The sequence below is a fragment of the Camelus dromedarius genome, chromosome 13, assembly GCF_036321535.1.
Source record: "Camelus dromedarius isolate mCamDro1 chromosome 13, mCamDro1.pat, whole genome shotgun sequence".
Lineage (NCBI taxonomy): Eukaryota > Metazoa > Chordata > Mammalia > Artiodactyla > Camelidae > Camelus > Camelus dromedarius.
Genome location: NC_087448.1, coordinates 13054797 through 13077430, shown reverse-complemented (window position 1 = coordinate 13077430; position 22634 = coordinate 13054797). Strand labels below are relative to the sequence as shown.

At 42.3% G+C, this 22634-nt stretch overlaps 1 protein-coding gene across 4 annotated transcripts in view; it reads right to left on the bottom strand.

Annotated features, from left to right (window-relative positions):
• The window catches only part of LOC105089211 (dTDP-D-glucose 4,6-dehydratase), an 89597-nt gene that overhangs the window by 27091 nt on the left and 39872 nt on the right, over nt 1-22634 (bottom strand). Inside the window, exon 1 of one of the 4 annotated variants that reach the window (XM_010980228.3) lies at nt 842-1503. The exons of the other annotated variants lie outside the window; for them this stretch is intronic. Coding sequence (XP_010978530.3) covers nt 842-1136 — 295 coding nt within the window. The 5' untranslated portion in view covers nt 1137-1503. Of the gene's footprint in view, nt 1-841; nt 1504-22634 lie in introns of those variants that run through there. 4 annotated transcript variants of the gene reach the window in all.

The following is a 22634-nucleotide window of genomic DNA, read 5'->3' as shown; positions in this document are numbered from 1 at the left end:
GCCTTTGAGTGTTTATCACTGCTGTGCATGTTTGCAGAACACTGGAGGGGAGCATCACTAAAGAGGATCTCAAAGGCTCAGAAGAGCCGGCAGAGTAACAACGGCACGGAGATTTCAAAGAAACAGGTAATAAGAGAGACCAAGGTCTAAAAGAGGGACGCCGAGCAAATTTTGAAATGTTCACATCAATCCCAGACAAGAGCGGGGGGAAAAGCCATTGTTATTGAATAACAACCCTCTCTTCTTGAGCTCCCGGAGAAAGCGCTGCCCCCTCCTCAGCCCAACCCGCCCCCCCCCCCCCCGATCTCTGCAACATTAGCAAGTTGCAACCCAGTCATAACATTTAAGAGCAAGATGTATCCTGCTTAAGGCCTGCTCAAAACATTAGAAACACTAAGACTCAGAGCATTTACCCTCAATGTCTGTCTTCCAGGTGCCAAGCCTCCCCCACCACCCTCTTCGACAAGTGCAGACCCATTTCAGAAGGAGAGGTCACCGAATCCATCTTGAAAGGACTTGCTCTGAGCTTCAAAGCTGACTCTTGGGCTCTTTAGCTCCCCGCCCCAACAAACAAGCGCGTGGTGGTTGACATGCGTTCACATAATGGAGCTTGGCCCACAGAAGATGCATTTAGTTTCCATAACTAGACGTACTGAAGGGTGCGAAGTGTATACAAGACATCAGCCTTACTCAGCTCGCTGTGTACGATGGACAAACTTGGTTTGCCTTGCAATCCTATCTAACCATGTCAAGAATCCCCTCTTCCTTAGCAGGGGCTCCATTGCCAGCGGGCCTTTCCCACCAAGCCGGGCGCATGCGCACCTCTGCCCGCCTCCCTCACCTGTGCACCTGCAGGTCCGGTGGAAGAACTTCCTTGGCCACTGTTCTCGGTCATCCTGGTTTCGCAGGACGTAAGGACCGCTCCAAGGCCTGGTGTCAGCCTGCACCTCCGTGCACTGGCCGCGGCCCTCCCGAGAGCCACAGACGTTGGCCGGGTCCGCACCCACTGGTGGGCAGCACTCCTTGGACCGCAGGCTGCCCACCGTCATGCAGTCCCGGGGGAACTGCGCCCGGGCTCCGGGCGGGAGTCCGCAGCCGAGGCAGCCGAGCAGAAGCCCCCACCCAAGGGGGCCCATGGCTTCACAATCGGGAGAACTGCCTTGCCTTCTGCTCCTCCTTCCTCCCCTGCTTTCTCCTTGGCTTCCACTCTCGAGCTCTGGAGCCTTCACCTAGCTCTTGATTTTTGCTTTGGGGGATTTGCGGTTTTTCGGTATATTGTTTTTTTCTGCGTTCTGTTCCTCTCCTCTTGAAAAAAGAGCACAAAGATCACAGAACCCACATGTGTGCACGTGTGTACGTGCACACGCACAGGCTATTTTATGTGATTCAAACAACTAAAACAGATTTAATTCCATTAGAAGCGTCTCTAGCAGCGGGATTTAATGAGGGTAGCGCTTCTCACCGTCTTCCCCTGTTAAAGCAGGCTTTGTCTAATTGAGTTAATTTACCAAGCGCTCTAGTCATACTGCTTATTATACTGGTATTTCCAAACCCCCTCCTTTCCTCCTTAGCCCATGACTTTAATTGCCTTGAACTCAGTTCAAAAGCCAAATGCCGTGCTGCCTTTATTCTGCGCGGCTTGCCAGATCACGGGGCCTTGCGGGGTTTGTGTAAGGGCTGGGAGAAGCCGTCATTAGGGGGATTACTGGTAGACAAATCCTCATCGTTAGCACATGACCCAAAGGGCACAATGAAGTAGATAAAGTTTCTGGCTTTGTTTCAGGAGGGCAAAACCATCTTCATTATCTGGGCTCATGTGATCCAGCCAAGCTTGTGACCTCAGACTTCTGGGGAGTCAATAGATGCAGTGAGCTTTTCGTCAAAGGCCCTTCACAGACAAGCCGCGTTGCTAACCACACATCACTCCTGACTGCGCCCTGACGTGCGAGAAAGACCACTGCAGGCCGTCACACAACTTTAGAAATAAAGAAACATTGATTTAGGGCTGACGTACAAGGAATTGCTTTGTTCCACAATTAGGAACCCTCTTCCCTCCAGATAATAATGTACTATTCTCCTATTCAGTTCCTCTCTGCAGCAGGTTTTTCTTTTTCTTTTTTTTTAATTACACAAAGTACCATGCAACCAGAAATTCAAAATTGTCACTATTTGTCAGGGGGCAGCAGGACAACTTGGAATGAGGGCTTACAAGAGACATCTGACGGACGCGAAAGTGGCACATTGTCCAGCTCCCATGTGCCAAGGCCTCCCCAGTGCTTCGGGGGCAGCGAGGGGAAGCAGCCAGACCGGCAGCGGTGGCTGCCTGTCAAAGCATCAGCACTTCCTCAGCGTGGAAACAGGACTGTCTTAGTGCCGGAAGGCTCTGGACAGCGAGCTGATGTGAAACCATTTCAGGCACTGCTCTGAAGGAAAAGTTGGAATTAAGTCATCTGAAATATTCCACGTGTATTCATTTCCCCCAGGCTGCCTTAACAAATTTCTACTAACTGGGGGGCTTGATAGAGCAGAAATGTATTTTCTCACAGTTCTGAAGGCCAGGAATCCAAACTCTAGTGTGTCCATAGGGCTGAACTCCTTCTGAAGGCTCTAGGGGAGAGTCCTCCTTGCCTCTTCCAGTTTCCTTCTTGGTGGCTGCATTTCCTCAGCCTCCTTGCTCTGAGGCCACATCATCCCAATCTCTGCCGTAGTACATGGCCTCCTCCTCTCTGTGCTTTAATACTGGTACCCTCGATGTAAGCCCTAAGCAGGGCAGAACAGAATTAAGAAATCTTCTTCCTGACACAGGAGGCTGGCTAAAGCAGTAATTTGGGGTCCCTCCTTCCCATTACATTAACTGAATTATCTTTTCGTATCAAGCCTTCAGCCTATATGAAGGCATGTAATGGCAAAATACGTGAACCTTGTAAGGCATTTTAATGTCATCTAATATACCTCACAATGTTGTTTTTATGAGGATCCAGGGGAGAGAGGTCTCTCAGGGTTCAGTATCCAGAAAAGCTGTGCTTCCCCATAGCAACTCGCTTGTCCTGAACTTTTAGATCCTATGAATCTTAGGACAGTGTTTCTTTCTTTGCCTTGGCCATTTCTGATGCTTAGAACCAAATTTGTGGCCTCACGTCAAGCAACTGATTCTCACGGTGTTTTGTTTGACATTTGCCTTCGCATATGTTCCTGGATTCTGGGAGCTTTATTTTATTCGTTTGCAAATTTATGTATTTCTCCAGCCTATCTCAAATCCCTCGAGAAAGGAGGCAGAGAGATATATACATGCACACATTATTTCTGCGTACATCCAAAGGTAATAAACTCCCAGCCAGGTTGTTCGTAAGCAAAGTAAGGCTTAGAGAAGAATTCAGAAAGAATTCTTAAGAAGCGGTGTAAGTAATCACAGATCTAAGGACATAAGCCTAGAAGATCTCAGATCATAAGTAAAGCTTTATTTAAACATTGCCTTATTTACAAAAGGGAAGGTTTTTGCTAGAAACTGAATTGCAGAATCCAGGAGGAGACATCTCCTGGGCATTCTGAGACCATTTGTTGTCAGTGGAAGCCATAAAATCAAGGAAAGGACTATTCTAAGGATTGTTCTGAAACCCAGTAAAGAGAGGCAAGTGTGTATCACAGAGTGAAATAATCTGAGAGTAGAAAAATGCCTTATTAGAAAGCAATTTATTTTACCCTGTTCTTTTACAGTTGACGCAAGACTTGGAATGAAAAGTGATGTTCTGCTTTGATTTTGCTTCTCAGCACCTATTACCATTGTGCAGATAAGGACGCAATGTGTGTTCATGGGAGTGAATTGAATTAGATACTTTTGAGAATCGGGGAGTGGATAACGTGGGGAAGGCATGTAAAACTTTGGAGGGAGGATGCCAGCTGTGCTGTCCCTACATTCAAAGGAGGAAGAAATTGCTCAGAGCTTGGAAATCAAATAGGTTGGTAAACGTTTCAGAGCCGTTGCGAAGATGAATACAGAAAAATCAATCATCTGCATCTGTCTTCTGCTTGTCAGTGAGTTGCCCGCTCTTTTCTCCAGGCCTCTGAATGTGAAAATCCTCCCCGTTTTTAGCCCTGCTGGACTCCTCTGTCTGATGCTTTCTGATCTATTCTCTGCTGCCACATCATGGGGAAAAGAGATTATTTTTTTCCCCATGTTCAAATTGTTTCCTAAATGCTGGGTGTCTATCCTGATAAGGATTTTGCTTTCTACATCTAAGAGCTTTTCTTTTCTTGGTGGGGTGAATTGTTCTTCAGAGGAATCAATGGTGAGGAATGGGCTGTGTGGTTTCTGGTATTTCAATCAGATGCATTTTTTCCCCTCTTGCATGCATTTTTTGATAGTCTATCCTTAAGGCTGTGTTTACACATCAAACTGGTTTTTTTAATTTCAGATTTTGCATCACTCATCTTTATAGCCATCACAGAGCTTTGCTATTTATGCACACTTGTACCTTTTAATCCCTATTTTATCATTTCGGTTTTTATCCTTCATCCTGGCAATGGGTAGTTAATTTGGATTTTTTTATGTGTACCCTGATAATTGAATGACTGACTTGGGTAAGTAATACAGCTACTCCTCCTTCAAAATATGGATCTGTGGAAGGGAGGGAATCACTCCCTTTTCTGCTCACTTCTTATCAAGTCCAGCAAATACCACCTATACATTTGTAAGGGGTTGTATGGGCTCAAAATGTAAAGTCTCGAGACAATTTTAGTACTGGCAGATCCACCAGAGTTTACAAATGTGCAGTTAAGACTGTTTGGGGTCTGGGAGGATCACCAAAATATAACATCAAGTGAAAAACATATTCACCATGCTAACATAGTGAGGGAGAGCAGTGTGTGTAGGTGTGTGTGTGTGCGCGCGCGGGCCTCTCTGTTTCTAGAACATACACAAGATACTGGTAAAGTGGCTGTCTCTGGGAAGGGGCTTCAAGGGCTGGGGAACCAAAGGGAAAAGGAGATTTATTTTCATTCTATATTTTTTGTAAATTTTGAATATTGAACTATGCACATCTAGTACTTATTTTTTTAACCATGAATTTTAAAATTTAGAGCCCAGAAATAAATCCACACAGCATGGTCAGTTAATCTTCCACAAAGGAGGAAAGAATATACAATGGAGAAAAAACAGTCTCTTCAGCAAATGGTGTTGGGGAAACTGGACAGCCGCATGTAAATCAATGAAGTTGGTACACTCCCTCACATCATACACAAAAATAAATTCAAAACGGCTTAAAGACTTAAACATAAGACAAGGCACCATAAACCTCCTAGAAGAGAACATAGGTAACACATTCTCTGATATAAATCGTAGTAATGCTCTCCTAAGGCAGTCTACCCAGGCAATAGAAATAAAAGTAAAAATAAACAAATGGCATCTAATTAAAGCTTTTGCACAGCAACAGAAACCATAAATAAAACAAAAAGACAACCTATGGAATGGAAGAAAATACTTGCAAATGATATGATTGACAAGGGCTTAATTTCCAGAATATACAAACAACTCATACAACTCAGTAACAAAAAAAACAAACAACCCAATCAAAAAGGGCAGAAGCCCTAAACAAACATTTCTCCAATGAAGACATACAAATGGCCAATAGGCATATGAAAAAAAAAAAAGGTCAATTTCACTAATTATTATAGAAATGCAAATCAAAACTACAATGAAGTATCATCTCACACCAGTCAGAATGGTCATCATTAAAAAGTCCACAAACAATAAATGCTGGAGAGGGTGTGGACAAAAGGGACCATCCTACACTGTTGGTGGGAACATAGTCTGGTGCAGCCATTATGGAAAACAGTATGGAGATGCCTTTAAAAACTGAAAACAGACTTACCGTATGATCCAGCAATCCCACTCTTGGGCATATATCCCGAGGAAACTCTAATTCATAAAGATATATGCACCCCAGTGTTTATATAAGTACTATTTACAATAGACAAGACAAGGAAGTAACCTAAATATCCATCGACAGATGGCTGGATAAAGAAGATGTGGTGTATATACATACAATGGAATACTACTAGGCCATAAAAAAGAATAAAGCAATGCCATATGCAGCAACATGGATGAACCTAGAGATCATCATACTAAGTGAAGTAAGTCAGACAGAAAAGGGAAAAATACCACATGATGTCACTTATATGTGGAATCTGGAAGAAAAAAAAAAGGACACAAATGAACTTATTTACAGAGCAGAGACCGACTCTCAGACCCAGAAAACAAACTTATGGTTATCAGGGGGGAAAGGGGATGGAGAGGGATAGATTGGGAGTTTGGAATTTACAGATACTAACCAGTGTGTATAAAATAGATAAACAACAAGGTTCTACTGTATAGCACAGGGAACTATATTCAATACCTTGTAATGGCCCACAAGGAAGAAGAATATGAAAAGGAATGTGTATGTGTATGTGTAGATATAGATATATAGATATAGATATAGATCTCACTAAACTGTACACCAGAAATTAACACAACACTGGAAATTGACTATACTTTAATTTAATAAATACATAAGTAATTTTAAAATCTTAAGTTAAAAAATTAAGGATGATGGGTACTTGTGAGGATGACATTATATAAAGGAACTTCCTGTAAGTAGTGAAAAAGAATAAGGCTTTGGTACAACACAGATTTGTTTTCTTGATCTTGGTCCTGCTACTTAGTTGTTCAAGGATTTTGGACAATATGGTTAACCTCTCTCAGCCTCAGTTTCCTCATCTATAAATCACATTCACACTTACACACATACACACATCTAATCCAAGAAGCTAATTATAAGTGCTTTTCATTATATTTTTCCTCCTGGAAACTAAATCAGTACTTCTAACTTCAGCATATAGAAAATATTATTTACCCATTATACAATATTACTACCCAGAAATGAAGGGAACTATTCTTTTTTGGATTCTGCTGAATTAATTAAATGAAGATATGCTATGTTTACATGTATGCTATTCTCTTAGCCTTAGAACTTAGGATCTCCATCATTAATTATAACAAATAGATGTGTGGACAAGACTTAAGTAAGCCACAGAGATTGTAGGTAAATCAGATTTGAGGCCACTCATTAATTTCAAGAGGTGACAAAAATGAATTCTATCATTTAAAATAAAAAATACATCTTCTTCAAAAAACAGTTGACCTGAATCTAATGCTTTATACCAAGCTCATTATTTTACAACTGCTGTCAAAAAGCATCTAGCTGTGGTGCCTAACACTGTCTTTGAAAATGATTCCTTCTCATTTAATCTCATCTAAACTAATTCAGTTACTTTTAATAGGCCAAGTGCGCCCCCGCACGCACACACACACACACATACACACACGAACACACACACATAGCCCAAAAGAATAACTCTAAACTTCCAATTCATTTTATAAGCTATAAAAAAGAAATACGTTCTCACAAATCATGGCAGACAGCTATCTACTAAATGTAAATTTTGCTGTTATGAATTTTTCATTTCTAAAAAGCATTCCAGTATAAGCAGAACAGACTGAAAAGTAGGGCAAAACAAGATAATTTCTTGGAGGTCTCAGTTTACTTCAATTAGGAGAGAAATTTAAAACAACGTAATATTTTTGTAGCCACAGAACTCAATTTAAATTTATGAACACCAATGTCTATTTATGCTATGGAAATGGGTTTCATCTTGAGGATAATTCCAAGCCCAGGTCAAAACTCAGCAAAAGATACAGAAATGATGGCAGAGTGAACAGTCTTCTGATGGAATCATGTGTGTCCTCACTCATGACCCAAAGAAATACAAAGCTGTAAGTGAACAAGCAAAGCCATGGTGCACTTGGGGACTGGAACTATGGCGGGTGAAGAGTTAAAGAGTAAAACACACTTTAAAAAAAGACCTACGTTAAAAAAAAAAAAAAAAGTCTTCCTATATGTCTTCAATTTCCACTGAGGGAGTTTGAGCTCATATACTTTGAGTTGCCCAAGATCACACAGATGGTATATTAGTTTGCTACGGCTTTATAAGGAACTGTTAAAAGATAAACCATATTAAATATTTTAAGAGTTAATTTGAGCAAATACCGATTCAAATTGGGTAGCTCCAAACTGGACGTGGTTAGGAGTGCCCCACCACTGGGAGTTAGGGGCAAGGTTTTTACAGAGAAGATGCGGAAGCAAAGCAAGGAAATTATTTGGTTGGCTGTAGTTTAAGTGGTTGTATTTAGGGGGAAAGCTTAGCTGACTGTCTGTGATTGGTTGTTCTTAACCTTGAGGCTTTTACAGTTACACACTGTGGTTTAGGCTCTGACTTGCTTACATAGACGACCAGAGTATTAGAGACACTCAAACCAATGGCCTCCTTGTCTGGTTACTTTAACACAAAGAACCACAAACTGAGTGGTAGAAATTTATTGTCTCACAGTTCTGGAGACTAGAAGTCCAAGATCAGGGTGTCAGCAGGGCCATGCTCCCTCTGAAAGCAAGTGGAGAGGATCTTTTACAGACTGTCTCCCAGCTTCTGGCATTTCCTTGGCTTGTGGCAGCATTAATTTCATTCTTGCTTTTTTTTTTTTATTAGACCTCATTTGTTTATTTTTGCTTTTCTATTTCTTTTTTTTTTTTTTTAATGGAGGTCCTGGGGATTGAACTTAGGACCTCGTGCGTGCTAAGCACACACTTTACCACTAAGCTGTTTCCCTCCCCCCAGCTCCAGCCTTCACATGGCGTTCTTCCCGTGTGTGTCCCTCTGGGTCCAAATTTCCCTTTTTATAAGGACATAAATATCTGGTTTATGGGTCCACTCTACTCCAGCATGACCTCATCTTATACCTAATTAGATCTGCAAAAATCCTGTTTCCAAATAGGGTTACATTCTGAGGTACCGGGGACAGGACTTCAACAGATCAATTTAGTGGGGAAACACAGAGGGAACACAGTTTAACTTGTAACTGATGATGATGGTGAAACTGGACATTAAAACTCATAAGCTCAATCTCTTTTCACAACCAGGTCACCCTCAACATATCTGCAAAATTTTAGCTTTAGTAGAAGCGTCGGTGTGGGTCATGTGGGTGGGGGAAGAGACACTGAGGAGAAATCAGGGGGACACCATCGTAAGGCTTAGCTGCTTTCTGGTGACATGAAGAATTCTGCTTAATTTCAATTGAAATTCACAATTGAGTGGGGGCAGCTACTTCTGTAAAAGTTAGCATTTGTCGGGCAGTACCAGGAACGCCTGTGACTCTACAGTTAGTGCTATACGTGGTCTTTTTGAGCCATATTATCTTATAAATTATAGATTTGATGAGAAGTTTAAAGATTTTTTGGACCAATCATTTGAGAAAACCAGTGCCCACCCAGAGCCAAAAAATAACTTATCCAAGATTTCAGAGCTAGTCAGCGACAGAGCTTCAGTGTCCTGACTCATAGTGCACTGCTCTTTCCTGACACAAGGCAACCAGGATGAGTAAAATATGAGATATCTCTTTCCTGATAATGGACACTTATTTTCCTCCCATCTTTGTGTCAAGTATCTCAGACAGTTACTCTTAATTCTCATCTTTCTGCCAACTCAACAGTTAGGGATAGACAGATTGAAAAGTGCTTAATAATATTTATTAAATGAGTTTTTGAATGAGAATAGGGAAGCGCTGAGCCTTTAAGGATAAACTCATCAGCTGAACATCGAGGTGGTCTCCTGACTCACTTCCCCTTGATCTCTATAGAAAGATCGAGGGAGCGCCTGTGCTTCCTTTAAAGTTGAGAAGTGGGCTGGGTTCCTCCTGGGAAAACTTTCCATCTCTTCTCCTCCTAGATTTTCCCCTTGAACTTATGTCTTTAGAATCTCTGAGTATGGCTGCTCCTCTTCTTCCAGAAGAAAAATAGAAGCCTCCTTGTGTGTGGCACCATATGGATGTGGCGGAGGCTACGTTCACTTCCGGATGCCCCGGTCAAGGCCACTCTGAGACTGTGCACTGCTGAATGGTCTCCTTTGGGAATAACCCCTCCCTCAGTCCTCCCCACACTGCTACAAACATCCTGACTGTTCATAGGTTACGATTTTCTGTTCACAGTGTCCCTGTAACCTGATGATTCGAAGCTGTTCCTTCACATTTATATATTAATTTCATTCAACAAAATAATCAAGATTTAAGGTGACTGTCATGTAATCCTTTAAGGAAATACTCAAATATTTTAAGGTATAAAGAAAAATCTGTCTTAAGGGAGGTCTTCATTCAAGTGTGAGAGAAAAAGCCAATGTTGCAGAATCGTGCCAGGAAAGGCAGAGGCGCCTGCTACATTCAAAGTCTGGTGTGAAGCCAGACCTGTCTCTTCTTAATTTTCCTGGAAATGAAAATCTCTAGACTATGTGATACTTACTTTACTAGAGTTTTGCAAGATGTTACCATTGGGGGAAACTGGGTACAGGGCATGTGGAATCTCTCTGTATGATTTCTCACAAGTGCATAGGAATCAAAGTAAGAAGTTAATTTTAAAAAATCTCTAGAATAATGGAGTCAGCTAGCACGTTGGTGGAACTGCAGTTGCCACTGCATTCAACTACTTACTGACTGGTCCTTGTTTTTCTAGTTCACTGATGGAGGCACCAGTACAATCATGCTCAAAGACATTTGTCCCTGGAATGGAGACCACGGTCTTGAGAACCAAGAGCAACACCCTTCTCGTCCTCTTTCAAAACCTATTTTCTAGTTGAATTCTTAAGTGCCCTCCCCACGCCCACCTGCCTCACCCCTCCAAATCAGCAAAGTGACCTGTATAACTGACAACCTGTAGAGGGATCTGTCCAAGGAAAGGGGATTGCTACTGTGTTCATCTTTGTGTTCAACACCTCACAAATAATAGCTGAATAATAAATGTTCACTGGAGGAACAAGTGAATGAATGAATAATGAATGATAAATAGTGACTATCTTTGCCTTAGGATTCAAGCTAGCTGAGGGTGGGAACTTACCCCAAAGAACTTGCTAATTTCCTGCAAATCAAAAGCCCAAATTTGAGGTTTAATATAAAGTTTTTCACACTATTTCTGATAACAATGCACACATTCATTTTAGAAAATTTTGAAAAACAGAAAAGCACGGAGAAAAATATTTAAATCACTCATAATTTCACCATCAAAGAATAATTCTGATTCCTCTTTTGCTGTTCATCATTCTAGATGAATGTAATGATTGATTCCTTCAATTGTCTTAAACTGGAATAATAGAACACACATTCCATAATCTACTTTTATCCTTCACTTAATTACACGCTGAAAACACTTTTCTATAATTTGCAGTTGTCAAAACACAGGGCAAAGGAAAGCTGAAAGCTTCACTCCATCAAAACCATGTCAGTCATATCAAAACAAGAAAGTGGCGGTATCCGGGGGCCATGGTGCTTGGAAGGCTCAGATTGTATCAGATTGTGACACGTGTGGACTAAAGAGAGTGGAGACTCTTTTGAAACATGACTCTGAAAGAGAGAACAGTTTGAGCCATTTTCATAACTAGCATGGTGTATAAGGAGATATTTGATGAGGGGGCATTTGACAGTAGGGCAAATCTCTGGCTGCACATTCTTAGTTACCATCCTCAAGAGACATGCAGCTTCTTGAAATTTAGATGCCTGCAGAATCCAGGGCAAATACCTGCCCCCTCGTATGCTGAGTGAAAGAAGCAAGACAACAAGAATTTGCACTGTGTGATTCTATTTATACAAACTTTAGAAAATGTGGGCTAACGTCAAGTGACAGAAAGGTGAGTGTTTGCCTGGGGACAGGGTGCCAGGTAGGGGTGTGAGGAAGGGATTACAAAGGAGCAGGAGGAAACTCTTGGGGGAGGTAGATACATTATCTTGATTTTGGCAATGGTTTCACTAGTATATAGCCATGTGAACACTCATCAAATTTTAGACTTGAAATATGTGCAGATTATTGTATGTCAATTATACCTCAATAAAGCTGCTTTTAAAAAAAAGTACTAGGAGAAAGAAAGAAAGAAAGAAAGAAAGAAAGAAAGAAAGAAAGAAAGAAAGAAAGAAAGAAAGAAAGAAAGAAAGAAAGAAAGAAAGAAAGAAAGAAAGAAAGAAAGAAAGAAAGAAAGAAAGAAAGAAAGAAAGAAAGAAAGAAAGAAAGAAAGAAAGAAAGAAAGAAGGAAAGAAGGAAAGAAAGGTAGGAAGGAAGGAAGGAGGGGGGAGGGAGGGAGGGAGGAAGGAGAGAAAAGAAGAGAGAAAGAACAAATGAACAAACTAGGAGCAACCAAGATGCCTTCAACAGCTGTAAGGAAAAGCAAACTGTAGTACATCCACAAAATGGAATACTATTCATCACTAAAAACAAATAAGCTGTCAAGCCATGAAGAGACACTTAGAGACATTTAGGGACCTAAATGTACGTGGCTAAGTGAACAAAGCCAATTGAAGAAACAACATCCTGTATGATTCCAACCACCTGACATTCTAGAAAAGGCAAAATTATGGGGACAGTAAAAAGACCAGAGGTTTCCAGGGGTTCAGGGGAAGAGAGGGAGGAATGAATTGGTGGAGCACAGAGGATTTTTAGGGCAGTGAAACTATTCTGTACGATACCGTAATAGTAGATACATGTCATGACATATCTGTCAACACCCATAGAATAATGCACACCACCAAGAGAGACCCTTAAGGTAAATTATGAACTTTAGTTAATAATAACGTGTCAATATTGGCTCATCACTGTAACAAACGTAGTACACTAATGCAAGATGTTAATGAAAGGGGAATCTGGGGGGCCCAGGTGAAGGGGTATACGGGAACTCTCTCTACTTTCTGCCCAACTCTTCTATCAACCTAAAGCTTCCCTAAAAAATAAAGTCTATTAATGAAAAAAAAATAAGGTGCCAATCTTAATTTAGGAGATTCCACCTAATAGTTCAAATTTCTAGCTAATCTTGAAGGACCAAATGCTCCAGCAACTCTGTGTTAAACCCACTCTCAACTCCCCAGATCTCCCAGCCTGTTCTTCCTGCCCCACGAACACTGCCCACCTGGCACCTGTAGGTCTCACAGTTGGTGATACCTGCCTTCCGGGGATGGTGAGCCTTCTAGGATCCCGGCTCCTGGCAGGCCCCAGGAGATATCTCCTTAGATATCTTAGAGATCCACTTTTGTTCCTTTGTCACTTCTTCCCCAGTCTCCATCCTTTTGTGTGCGTGCTTCAAGTCACTCTTAGGTGCAGTCCGGCTCACTCATCTCACTGGGGGTTCCCTGAGACTAGTTCTTCCTGTCTATTTTGAGAGTTCCTGGGCAGGGTCCTACTTAAGAACATTTAATTGGTACCATTTACTTCTCTCTGCTTCCTTCCCTCATCCCTATGCACCTGAAGTAGGGTGTCCTGTCTGTGTGTCATTAACCCTTTGCTGTCTGGCTTCTTAGGGTCTTCCCTAGCATTAGCCTAGCATTTGTCCTTTTATAAAAGAATGATTCGTGTCATTGTAGAAACTTTACAAAGTATTCAAGAGACCAAAGAAGAAAGTCATTTATCGATTAGTCCTTGACTCACAGATAGCCACAGCTCGCTATTTTATATTTATAGTTTCAATCTGTTTCAGTCAGTGCATACACATAATTTTAAACCAAATTGTGGCAGTATTACATCTGTATTATAATTTTTCCCATTTAGCAATATATTTTTCCCATTTTTCTCATATGGTTTTTAAGGATACGTAATAACTCACTGCACCACAAATAATCATGATGTTATCATAATTGATTTAATCATTTCCCTATTTTGGGACATTTGTGTTGTTTACAGTTATTCACCTGTATTAATAATTCTGTAACAAACATCCTTGTTGCTTAATCTTTGTACTCATCTCTGATCGTTTCCATGAGTTAAATTCCTAGAAGTAGGACTGTTGTGTTAAAGTACATGTTTATTTTTAATGCTTTTGGAACATGTCCCCATATTGCCTCCAAAAAGCATCTCCACTCCCAAAAGCACAGCACACAAGTGCCCAAGAAACAATTTCATCTTTAAGATCAAAACTTTAAAAAAATGTATTACAGCTATCATCAGTTCAAATTTTTGTGGCTTGGGGAGTGTGTGTCAAAATGCAAGATGCAAAAATCCAAAGTGAACATAAGAATATAACATGAGACCTTTATGGAATATGTCACAACACTAATGTTATAATACTTCTGCCACATGTTCATTGTTACCCAGTCTCTAACGACATTAATCACTCCACGATTGCAGAGGACAGAGATCTCAAAGGGAGGGGGAACATGGTTTAACTGGATAAGCCTTTTCGGAGTAATAAGAGCTTTAACATGATTCCAGATTTCAATTATGAAAAATGTATTGTAAATCTGGTTATACATGATTTACTAAGGCACCTCCTCGGAATTCATGCAAAGATTACTCTGCAAAGCGTAGTGACGCTGCATGGTAAGTCTGTTGAATAAAAGAAGTCAGCTAGCAGGCTTTCCTCAGAAAGGAACCGTATACCTGCGTGCCTCAGAGCAGAGCCAACTAATTGTTCTCTCCGCCCGTCTCATTCTCCATTCACTCTGTCATCAGCATTCACTTAATCTTCGATGACATGTTGCTGTTACCCAACCCTATCTTCCGATCTCCTTCTGAATCCTATGAAGTACAATCCAGGTGAATCAACCCGGAGCTTAAGGTGCGTGTTTTATACTAGTTGTCTTTGGAACAGATTCTGGCATGTCGTCCACACTTCCGCCCATCTCAGAGATCTTACAACAGCAGGTACAGATCTTGTTGATCTTCAAGTACAGGCTGGTGATAAGGTACAAAATGTGGGTATGCTAAAGCATAGAAACTGGAGGTGTGAAGGAGAGAAGATATTTACGGATGTTGTATTTTGGACTTGATACCTGAGCATCCTTATTTACCTGCTAACACGCTAAGATGACAACATTGTGTGAAATCTACATGGCTTTCAATGATCAGAATAGAACCAAAGACCTAGGATATAGATATAGATGTACCTTTTTAGATAGAAAAGAAACACATGAAACATTTAAGCCAAAAACAGCCAAAGTATCCAAATCCAGTAGAACTTCAGATGAGGGAGAGACTAGTGTGGACCATTGTAACCAGGGAGGCTTCATGCCTGTAGTAAGATCTGAAGAGGAAGTGCTGGGAGTATTAAAAGCACAGGAAGGAGGAAGGAGGGCTTCCCAGGTGGAGGAAGCAGTGAGTAAAACCACTCGGAGAGCGCTGATTTGGCTCCTCGGCCAAGTCAAATTCTTACTCACGTCTTAGAAAACTGCAGAGGACTGTTTCCTCATTTCTTCTGACTCCTGTCTGTGCTGTTTTCTCATTTGTGGCTCAGGGAGAAGGAATGGGCCATTCTGATGAGGTTCTATAATTGCCAAGGACACAGCCCTGTCCTCATGTCCCTTGAGATGCCAACAGGCCTCCTCCCCGTTCACTCACCGGCCATTCTACTGGGCCCCAGCCAGTAGTGCCAATGCAGGTAATGCCCAGAAAGTGGCCAGTTGCTGTGTAGACTGCCTACAGCATGGTAAGAGGGCTCACCTGCGAGTTCAGCTGGGGAACAGCAAGTGGAGTCGGGGTGTGCTGTGTGATCTTCGAGTGGGATGTTTGGTCTATGCATCGGGACCATAAGAATGAGCTCTGAACTGAAGGACAGATCTGAGAGCTGTGGGGCTGAACAATGAGGTTTCTCAGAAAGACTGCAGCGAGAAAAATGAGAAGCAGTAAGACAGCATCCACAAAGGGCTGATATATAAGGCAATGATACGCAGCGACCCAGGCTCCTGGCTGCTGCCCACCCACTCTAACCAGAGGAACTCCTCATTTTACCCAGCAGGACTCGGGAACCAGAGTCAGTTGGTCCCAGCAACCCCCAAGCTTCCTGTTACCTAGTGCACTGTTAACCAGACTTATATATGGAAAGGGATCCACTAATTAAGTGTTCCCAGAAGGTACTGTGAGCCTGGATTAGCTCAAGTAAGATGAGATGATGGTCAAGTGTGGTTTGGGGGAGAGGCAAACCCGCAGAATTAGGGCGTGAGGTATAAACTGTGTTGACTATTTTCTGCATTACCTTTAAACCCTTCTCTAACTGCCACCCAGAAGAGACACGCCTGATGAAAACCACATGATTCAAGCTGAGCGAACCAAGCAATGCTTCTTTGTGCTCAAGATTTCACGGTTTGTGTCATTTGCAGCGGGGGAACAAAACACTTTTCAAAAGACTAAATCTTTGAAAGCAACCCATGTTAAAACCAACCGAGTCATTCATCAGATTATTCAGAGAAAAGCAAAATAAACTAGTATCAAAAGTGTGTCCTAAAACACAAAATTTTGGACAAAGTTTCACCATTGAAAATAAGATCTGTCAAGGCATACTAATTATGGAGTTTCTCAAACCCACCACCCTCGCCAAAATAATGGTCATTTGCTAAATCACAAGAGGGTAAGTGTTGAAATAGGGGATTGAGGCAATGATGGAGGTTGGAAATAGCTTCCAGATAATTTCTCTCCCACCCTTTAGTTTTATTTCCCTACCAACATCTCCTTTTCTGTCCTCTTCTAACTTACCATCACACTTCCTCATTCTCTGAAGACCTTGACCATTGGACCACCGCCATTTCTGCCATCATCCAATGTGACTTCAAGGTCTATGTGAACACCCATCTGGGATCTGGACTCTCATCTCCTTGAGCTCATCTCCAATAAATTCCTCCTCTCCTCCAGCTTAGACATCATCCTCACAGTCCTGTTCTTGACTTTAACATCACCTGAAACTGTGTGGCTTCCAAAGATGACAACTCTGTGTAATTTTGGAGGTAGAGTAGTGAAAACATGCAACTACCCACAGCCTCCTATCCTCCCTGCTTCCTTGCTCAAGCACTCAGTAGCAGATTGAATCATGGTCCCTGAAGATAACAGGTTCTAAGCCCTGGAACCTGTAAATGTCACCTTATTTATGTTTGTTTCCTTTATTTCTCACCTGATGTTACATTAGTCTTATGGGACTGCCAGACCTTTGGATCACTGGATTTCTCCCTGCCCTCTCCACTTTCCTTTTTGTCTTCTCTTCCCTCCCTATCCATCCTAATTCCACTTTCCACCAGTATAATATTGCAAATACTCACGATTCCCTTGTCCTTCTCTCTTTGCATAGCCAGCTGACTTACTCTCCACCTAGATTCACCCAACCATTGGCCAGTCCTGTGCCAGCACCGGAGCAACTAAGTGTTATTGCAGAAAAATCATTCATTCATGCAGATGGACGGATGCCACCAAAAATTGTTGGTGTGAGTCTCAAAGGGGCCTTCCACCCTATTTGCCCTCAGTCATGTGCCAGAGCATACAAATCCAACTGCCAGCTCAACCTGGAGGACACGCAGGCACTTTAAACCCAACGCATCCAAAACTGATCTCAGGATCTCACTCTTCAAACCTGCTCCTCAGGGTTCTGCAGTTCAGGAGCCGGTGCTAATACTGTCCAGTCACTCATACTGGAAACCTGACGCTCAACCTCAGCACTTCTCCCCTCCTGTGTCCTTGGTCAATTCATCACCAAATCCTGCAGATTTTAATTTTTTCAAGGCTTTTCTAAACTCTTCTTTTTCCCCTACTTTCCACCAGTGCCACGTTCAACTCACCGTGATTGGTTGCCTGAACTGGGGCCGTAGCCTCTGCACAGACTGCCCACATCCACTCCTGCTCTCTTCCAGCTGGTTCACTTCTCGTGACCAGAGTTCATGTTTAAAACACAAGTTTGACCATCTTTCATCTGCACTTCAAACTGAGTATCTGGGTAGATTTCGGTTCCTCGTAGGATAAAAGTCCCGAATCCTTAGCAGGGACTCCAGGCCCCCTCCCGCCATGATCTGCCCTCTTCCCCTCCCTGCGGTTTCATCCCGCCTCCTGCTTCTCCCTCATCTCTAAGCTTCAATCTTGCTGGTCTGATTTCAGTTCCTAGAATGCACCAAAGTCTTTCCAGCTTCATAGTCTTTGCCCATACTCTTCCAACTGGATGGAAAGTCCTTTCTCCTTTGCCCCACTGTCACTCCCCCACCCCCAACCTGGCTATTTCTTGGCCCTAGTAGCTGCTTATTTAATTTGGATGGAAGGAAAAAACCAGAAGGTTGGGGATATACAAAATGAGCACAGCCTGGTTTTGCACCTGAGTTTGCATCTAGACGCTTGCTCAGTCTCATCTAACCTAGTCCCATCTCAGAGGGAAAAAATTATTTTACATCAAGAGGCATATTGAAGTGGGGGAGGGTACTGCTCAGTGACAAAGTGCACCCCTAGCATGCAGGAGATCCTGGGTGCAATCCCCAGTATTTCCACTAAAAATAAACAAATAAACCTAATACCTCCTCCCACAAAAAAAAAAAAAGAAAAAATGGTTAAAAAAAAAAAAAAAGAAGCATATTGAGACACATGGCTAAGACATTTAAGATGGAAAGAGTTGTCTGAATCATGGCCACTGTGATCTACTGTGTGGGTTGTGCCCTGCCCAAGGGCAGAGTCAGGAGGTGGCAGGAGCTAAAATCCATCCACACTTGACTTTCCAAGCTACGTGTCTGTGGGGACTGCTTTAGATGAAGATGTGCCTTTTTTTTCTAACTTGCACAATGTAGGGTAGGGGCTTATGGTTTCCTTGATTCACATCCCCAAAATGTAGGCTTCTGGTGATATAAGCGGTGCCCAGAGAAATGGAATAGCCTGGAAGTCAACCAGGTAGTAGAGGGACCAAAGGCAATACGATGCTTGTGGCAGATCCATTAACCAGCCACCGAGCAGCTCAACCAGCTAAGCGGGAGGGAGAACAGAAGAGAAGAGCTAAATTCGTTTTGAGCTCTGAGATGGCAATTAAGGACATCTAAGAGAATCTGAGAGTGGTTCCTATCTGACTTTAAGATGTCTCTCCGAAGTCAAGAAGGGTCAGATGGAGCCTCCAAACATACATCTCACTGCTTAATATTCCCAGTCATCTCAGCGTTAACCCCTTGGCAGCTTTCAGATACCGCACCACTTGCTGCAAAATTAAAATTAGAATCAATACAGTGAATACTCACTACGTAAAACAATTTAAGGCTCTATTCCAGCCTGAAGTTTCATTTAAACTGTCAGAATAAAAAGAAAAGACAATCCTTTGTTCTCTCCATTTCACAATCCTGCAAAAGGCCTCTTAGCCAAAGTAGCTCCTCTAATCTTTAAGTTTTAATTAGCTGCCCACAATTCATAAAAATATCAGGAATTAAAACGCTGATACCTCATTCTCCTGAGAAATGGCACACAATTAACCTCTTTCTTCTGGTCAAAGACGGAAATTGAGAAAGGGTAATGACAAAATTAATCTATTCTGGTGGCAAGATGCGCCGCCGTGCCGGCAAACAGCCACCCGCCCTAAGCCAACGGGCGAAGCGACCTGGAGCGCGCGGGGGGACTGCAGATTCCTCGTGGATAGTCTTTCATGCCCACGACAAGTTAGATCACAAAACCACTCTGGGTTCCCAAGTCTTACCAGAATGTTCAACGATTCCCCCAATTAATCCCCCTAGCCCACCTTTTTTCCCTCTCTATAAACAGATCCATACATAGGCTTTTGATAATATCTGGAGCACTGGCTTTCTAACAAGGCAGATGAAAAGGCTGAGAAACACACACCTTCTTGGCATGATCTTGAGATCAAACACACGCCCGGCAGCAAAGTCAAATGGAGTTGCTGGTTCTAAGTTTATGCCTTTCTAGAATAATTATTTCCCCCAAAAGGTAGACACCGCCTTTTTTTTTTTTTTTCCCTGATGGCAAATTACACGGTAAATATTTAAATAGGGTAGCCACATGTATCTAAACCTAGTGGAAAGCTCACAGAGACAAAATAGAGTCCCAAACCTTTCAACATATGCTCTCAATGAAGACGGGAGGAGGTGACAGGGAGGACGGAGGCTGCAGAGCCCATCTGCCTGATTTCAAACCCCAGCATGGGGACTCACTAGCTGTGTCATCTTGGGCAAGTTGCTTAATCTCTCTGAGCTTTTGCTACATATCTCTAAACTGGAGACGGAAACTTATAGCATGAGGATGAAACAGAGAACCTGGCACTTCACACAAGCACTCATTAAAGTTAGCTGCTACTGTTCTCAAGAGAGGAACCCAAAGACTTCCCATGAGTACCAAGAGAGAAAGGTACTGTTTCACATTCTCAAAGCTTGGGTAATTCCAACTGCTGACGTTTGGTTTTAAGGTAACAGCTTTATTGAGATACAACTCGCATACTATGCAATGAACCCATTTAAAGTGCCCACTTCCATGGCTTTTTAGCATGTTCACAGAGCTGTGCATCCATCACCACAATCAACTTGGTCGCTGGCAAAGCGAGAGTTCAAAGCCAGGCTGCAGCCTGGCACCAGAATCTATGCTCTGAACCACAGCATCTGACTGCATCTTGCCAGCAGAATTTAATAGCATCAGTGTGGGGTTTTGAATATGGCTCATCATTCCAGGTGTCGGTAATCCTTGCCATCCGTGGGTCTATCCCCATGTTCTGAATGTGAGATGATGGTGCACTTCCATTCCATTCCCAGTGGGTTATTTTATGCCACAATACTAGGAGAACTGGGAGCCACCAGCAACTCCCTGATGCAAAACACAGCAACACTCACTACTCTGAGGGCACGAATGTATCCATGTCAGGGCCCCTCAGAGAAGCCTGGTAGACCAGAGTTCCCAGTGTAGTGCCCAGTGATCTGAGATTTTTTTGTGTGAAAATAGGTGAAACACTCCCAGGTAGGTAGGCGAGATTCTTTCTGACTGCTGAGGGCTTCAATAAATAGTTGGGGCAAAAGCAAGAAAACTTTGAGTTATCACCAATACTGTGGCCCATCTGTGCCCTCGGGTTGGTAGCACATGGTGAATTGCAAATAAGCTCTAATAATACATTGGTACTTTTAAACGGCATAGCCCAGCTTAGGTTGCCCTCTTCGGTGGAAAATACCTTCAGCCACTCCACAGAGGCCCTATGGAAAACTGAAGTCAATTCAGTTTCTCAACAGAAATATAAAAGAAGTGTTAGCAAGAAACAGTCTAACCCTCAATGCCAGGAAAGGTTAGGCTGTGTTTCCAAAATGGTGTCAAGAACTAGTTCAGAAGCCAGTAAGTGACACAAAATCCTTCTACAGCTAGAGACAGTGAGCCCTTTATTTAAGGCCCAGTGGACCAAATTACGTGGCCAGAAATGCGGCAGCTACCCAGGGCCGGTAGCAGATACAGTCTAGGATTCAGGGCTGACAGGTCCAACCCTCCAGGATGCCAAGTACCAAAAGGCCTGGGCCAGGTGATTTCACATGGACATTGGACAGAAAAATGTTCTGGGAGCTGCCAGGGCCTGTAATGTCCAGCAGCTGCTCTTCAAAGGGGACCTCCCCAGCCCCAAGCACACCTGCTCAAGGCCAACACCTGCACAGCCGCATAACCAGCAAGAATGAGTAAACTGATAATTGGTGGATTGAGTAAAATGTTTCCATCTTAAGGCATGTTACTATTTGTGTTGGACTGTTTGTTTTCTTTATATCTCTCTGAACACAAAACCTTTATTTAGCCCGTAATCTCTCAGTTACATCTGGAAGGTTTTCTAAAACCTGTTTATCTAGAAAGCTATATAAATCTTCCACTTAAAAATAGCAGTCAACTTAAAAATAGCTTCCATTTAAAAATAGCTCAATATCACTAATTATCAGAGAAATGCAAATTAAAACTACAATGAGGTATCACCTCACACCAGTCAGAACAGCCATCATTCAAAAGTCCACAAATGACAAGTGCTGGAGAGGCTGTGGAGAAAAGGGAACCCTCCTACACTGCTGGTGGGAATGCAGTTTGGTGCAGCCACTGTGGAAAACAGTATGGAGATTCCTCCAAAGACTAGGAATAGACTTACCATATGACCCAGGAATCCCGCTCCTGGGCATATATCCAGAAGGAACCCTACTTCAGGATGACACCTGCACCCCAATGTTCATAGCAGCATTATTTACAATAGCCAAGACATGGAAACAGCCTAAATGTCCATCAACAGATGACTGGATAAAGATGATGTGGTATATTTATACAGTGGAATACTACTCAGCCATAAAAACAACAACATAACGCCATTTGCAGCAACATGGATGCTCCTGGAGAATGTCATTCTAAGTGAAGTAAGCCAGAAAGAGAAAGAAAAATACCATATGAGATCGCTGATATGTGGAATCTAAAAAAAAAACAAACAAAAACAAAGCGTAAATACAGGACAGAAATAGACTCACAGACAGAGAATACAGACTTGTGGTTACCAGGGGGGTGGAGGGTGGGAAGGGATAGACTGGGATTTCAAAATTGTAGAATAGATAAACAAGATTACACTGTATAGCACAGGGAAATATACACAAAATGTTATGATAACTCACAGAGAAAAAAATGTGACAATGAGTGTGTATATGTCCATGAATGACTGAAAAATTGTGCTGAACACTGGAATTTGACACAACATTGTAAAATGATTATAAATCAATAAAAAATGTTTAAAAAAAATAGCAGTCGGAACATCTTAAGGAACTTGAAAGATGCAGAGAATGTTACTGTTGTTGTTAAGACATT